At 39.6% G+C, this 4869-nt stretch overlaps 1 protein-coding gene across 1 annotated transcript in view; it reads left to right on the forward strand.

Annotated features, from left to right (window-relative positions):
- The first annotated feature begins 2344 nt into the window (after nucleotides 1-2344).
- Nucleotides 2345-4869, forward strand: part of neto2 (neuropilin and tolloid like 2) — a 51453-nt gene continuing 48928 nt past the window's right edge. The window contains exon 1 of the mRNA XM_015375172.1: nucleotides 2345-2749. Coding sequence (XP_015230658.1) covers nucleotides 2740-2749 — 10 coding nt within the window. The 5' untranslated portion in view covers nucleotides 2345-2739. The remainder of the gene's footprint in view (nucleotides 2750-4869) is intronic.

Consider the following 4869-nt stretch of genomic DNA (forward strand, 5'->3'; position numbering starts at 1 on the left):
CTATATAGAGTTTAGCTCAGTTTGTTTTTTGGAGAGGTCATCAAGAAGTACAAAACTGGGCCATGGTTTATTTCTATAGCGCCGATTCACAACACATCATCTAAAGGCACTTTACAGTTCACCAGTATGGAAGCAAATCGTTACCATATTTAAAATGATAAAGCATTTTCAGAAATGCTTTATCATTTTAAGAAGTTGGCTGCATTACTTGACTGAAATTAAATTAGTAATTCTGTTTGCATTTTCATTTTCTTCTTTAAAACAGCTCATCCTTTTACTTAATTAAAATGAAAAAGAAAAAGACATTTGAGATTTATTTTTCAAAATGTACCCCAGCAAATACATACCAAAATTCAATTTGAAATGTAAATTTCATTTATGAGTCAAACAATGCAGCCACATTCTTAAAATGAAAAAGTATTTCTGAAAATGCTTTTTCATTTTAAATATGGTAACGATTTGCTTCCATACACCAGATCATCCAGTCAGATTGATTCAAAGTTTTCTATCTAATGAAAACCAGTTGATTGCATCGACTCATTGACTCTTCAGCAATCCCTCACACTGAGCATGCTTGTAGCGACAGTGGAGAGGAAAAACTCACTTTTAGCGCCAATTCACCACACATCTCAAGGCACTTTAGAGAGACAATTAAACCAGATCAGGCAGTCAGATTAGATCGAAGTTTTTTATTTAAGGACAACCAGAAAATTTTAACAGGAAGAAACCTCCATCAGAACCAGGCTCAGTGTGAGCGGCCATCTGCTGAGGCCGAATGGGGTTCAAGGAGACAGAAGCAGAGACACAAAAAGCAGCTGTAGAAGGCGGCCCCATCCAGGAAACACAGCCAGGCAGACGAGCTCCGAGCCAGCTCCCATGTCAGAGGATGAAGAGAGCACATCCAGTTAGTCACAGTCAGAGAAACAGGAAACAAACTAGGAAGCAGGTATTGGGTTCTGACAACAGAAACATTCAAAATGCTTAAAATAGTCAACAAAGTTAGCAAGCTAAACAAAATAAATAAAAGAGCCAATTTATTAATTAAAGGTTGGAGAAATTGGATGGATCTCCTTTCCCTCCATTACTGCTGTATACTAAACTCTACGAGCGAACAATAGGAATGACTTTTAAAAATAAGAATGTTCTCTAAGTTTAACCAAATCGATTAGGGAGCAGCTTGTTGCCCCTATGGAGCATTATAGGGTTCAGGGTATTTTTTCAGCACAGAGCTGACCTCAACCTTCCTGAAAGACCCAGTAGTGTGATCTGTTCACTACACAAACAATGGCCAAAGTGAGACAGACTGAAACCTGACCTCCTCTGAACAAGTTAGAACATCAAGACACAGCAAAGAACCAACTGAACCTCTGCTGAAATTTCACTGAGCCAAACCAATGGATCAGTAACAGGCCCAGAGCAAGGTAGAGGAGTGGTAGTGCTGTGGGGTTTTCATCATTAAAGGTAGGATAGCTGGACCTTTTCATTCTAAATCAATTCCTCTACCTACTGCCAGTTTTTAGATGACAAAACACATCCATCTTCAATGGTTGAGACATGTCAACATCTTTAAAGCTGGATGTGCATTTAGGCAATGTTCCAACGAATGAGAACTTTTCTTCGTGGACCGTTTTTAAACGAGAGATTCAGAGAACATTCCACCTCTAAACTTCCTGGAGGAGGAGTTTTGCTGCGACACTTAAAGTTGATCATCAATTGATCAAGAAGAAGAAGGACTGGTGTTAAAAGATAAAAGGCTGTACTGGTTTCCTTTGTTCTGTAAAATGTCAGAAATGTTGTTTTTTTCCTAAATATAAATTGCATGATAATTTGCAAAGGTTCCACTCCCCCAATAATTGTGCATGCATATTTTTTCTCTTAGTCAAAGCCTCATTTTTACCTTCTTGGAACAGATCAGAGGTTCAAAAACCTTCTTTTGACAGATTTGTTGGTAATAAACCTCAAAACACCTAATAATTAATGCACACGTTGTAAAAGGTAATGAAAACATAACAGCACTTCTTATTGGAAAATCTAAATTAAAAATGGTGAAACATTTAAAGAAGGTATTGGTCGAGCTGTGATTTATGGTGCCTTGAAGTAGGAAATATGTTTTTTTGATTATAGAAAATGATCTTTTCCATTTCTGATATATTGATGAATCGCTCCCTGAATGAACCAATAAAATGTATTTTGATTTATTTGAATTTCTTCTTAATTTATTCGTTTTTTTTTAAGATAAATATTGCAAACCGGAAGGTGAAGCTGTCTGCTGAGTCTACCTTGACGACGCTGGTGACAGCCGCTCATTGATGTAAGCAGCAGCAGCAGCGCGGCTTAAATGAGCTGCGCTCAGGAGGAGCGCTCCTCACACTCAGCCCGGAGCGTCTCTCCGCCTCTCCTCCTCTCTCCCTTTGTCTCCATCCCCAATAAATGCGTGTGCGTCCTTTGGATAGCAGCCCGTCTGAGCGCACCAGCCCTGCCTCACCATCCCCACTGCGCTCCATCTGAGGTGGGATCGGACTAAAGGGGGGGATGCCCGGCTCATTTCCTCCCAGTTCCAGGTTCCCCATCACATCCGAGCGGAGCTGCCGGTTGGAGCGCGCCTCTCGCCTCTGATGGATTTACTGCTGCCGTTGCTGGAAAGTTGGATTTCGTGAAATCCTCTCGTGGATCCGTTTACAATGAGCCGATCAGGGGAGATTTTTTAGAAAGACGCTTTGGATTCCACCAGGAGAAGAAATGCGGAGAGGTGAGTTTAGACGCGCAGAAGCTGTGCGGTGCGCATCAGGCGCCGCTGCCTCCCAATGAGGCAACCGCCTGGATCTATTTCAGTAAAATCAGTTCAACTTGTTCTCATTTTCACCTTCTGCTTTAAAACTGTCTGTATTTTACATTTTTAACTGACTACAGCCTCATATAGTGATACACCTAAACAGTCTGCTTTCATTGGTCCATTTAAATCATTTAGTTTTCTATTTCATTTACATTTTTCCAAACTAAGTATGTAGAGTTGAACCATTTTAGATAAGTGGCATTATAAATAAAAAAAATAATTATTATTTGACACAAACAGAAAATATTTCCAGAGCCAAACCAGATCTTAGTCGTGACAGCAAAGGTCAGATTCCCAGCAGAAAGCAGAGAGTTAGATGAATATCTAACAGGAAAATTTATTCAAATTTATTTTTATTTTTTTTTATTCTTATCTAAACACAAAAATCGAAATAAGAGGTTTTAAGATAAAAGAAGAGCTCCGACATCAGTTAACTTGTCCGTATTTTCTCCTGGTTGCGGGGAAACGCTTCTCGGAAGACGCACGCGCCACAGCTCGCGCTCCGCTTCAGCCATCGACTGTCTGTCTGTCTGACTGTCTGTCTGACTGTCTGTCTGTCTGTCTGTCTGTCGGTCTGTCTCGCGCCATCAGCACCTGTGAAACACTTGTCGCAGCGCACAGCTGAAGCGCGCGCCTTTGTGGGGCTCGTGGTTCTAATATCAGGCTGAGCGGCTGTTTATGTCCAGAATCACACCTAAAGGCTCATTTCCTGCCTCTAACTGCCTAAAGTCAGATTATCTGCTCATTTTATTTCTTTATTTTATTTTATTTTCCCAGTGTTTATTCAAGTATTAATCCCTGTTGGTCATACAGGTAGAAATATGCTTATTATGAGGTACAAAGATCTAAATCTGATCATTAGCAAACATTTAAGATTTTCTAGAATTATTCAAAGTTATATATTTTTTTATTTCACAAACAGAGTATCTATTTAATAAATCTGAACTTCCTTTTCATTATTTTATTATTTACTTAATTTTTAATTTAGATTTTAAAGCTTATCAGATTCATCCCCAATAACTCTCCATGTCTGCAATAGAATCGTGTTTCAGGGTGAAAATGGCAGCTACCTGTTTTCCTCTTTTTTTAAGTGTTTGTGCTCCATCAGATATAGTGACACCCTGTGCAAAGAGTGATGTCTCCCATGAGGAAAATAGATCCTGCTTCAAACAGCAGAGGACAGAAATAATGTGTTTTCAGTTAGTGTGATTGTGCCAGGATTGTTGGTGGCAGCATAGGGGTGTTTAAGTATTTTAAAAAATCAAAACTCTCCTGGGATTTTTCATGCACTCAAGTCTCTGGGGTTTCTGTCAAAATGGTGGAACAGACAAACAGTCTCTGCAGCTGTGGTGAGGAGAAAAGCCTAGACTATATGACCAGCAAAATATTTTTAAAGCTTTTAACCAAAAGCAGAAATTCGATGCTGCAACAAGCAAACAGCCACAATAAACTGGACTTTTGAGAACTCAGGAGAAAGTAGCCTTGTTTGATGAATCTTTATTTCTGCTGAGACTGCAGACGGTGGTGGAATCTGGCATCGAATTCATGAATCCACTGAGCCAACCTAGCTGGTGTCAGCAGTCCAGGTTGTTACCTTTGATTGTGTGGACATACTTTATGCCTCTTAATACCAATAAGTAGCTTGAACTGAGTATGCATCGCTTTCTGAACATTTTTATGACCTTAGTTCACTACAGGCTGTGGTGAGTATTTTTGCAGAGAACTCCTGCTTCCTTTGCTGACATCAGATCTAAATACAGGACGGGTTAGAGGCAGAAGCAGGTGTGCAGCTGACGTGTCTGCAGGAATTATATGATGCAATTAGATATTTAAATATTGGGGAAAATTACTAGAATTGTCAATTCAGTTCAGTTTATTTCTATAGCGCCAATTCGCGACACAAGTCATCTCAAGGTATTTTACAGTTCACCAGATTATACAGTCAAACTGATTCAAAGTTTTCTATCTAAGGAAAACCAGGTGATTGCATCGACTCAATGACTCGGATGTAATCCCTCACACTAAGCATGCTTGTA

Source organism: Cyprinodon variegatus, unplaced genomic scaffold, assembly GCF_000732505.1.
Source record: "Cyprinodon variegatus isolate N-32 unplaced genomic scaffold, C_variegatus-1.0 Scaffold114, whole genome shotgun sequence".
Taxonomy (NCBI): Eukaryota; Metazoa; Chordata; class Actinopteri; order Cyprinodontiformes; family Cyprinodontidae; genus Cyprinodon; species Cyprinodon variegatus.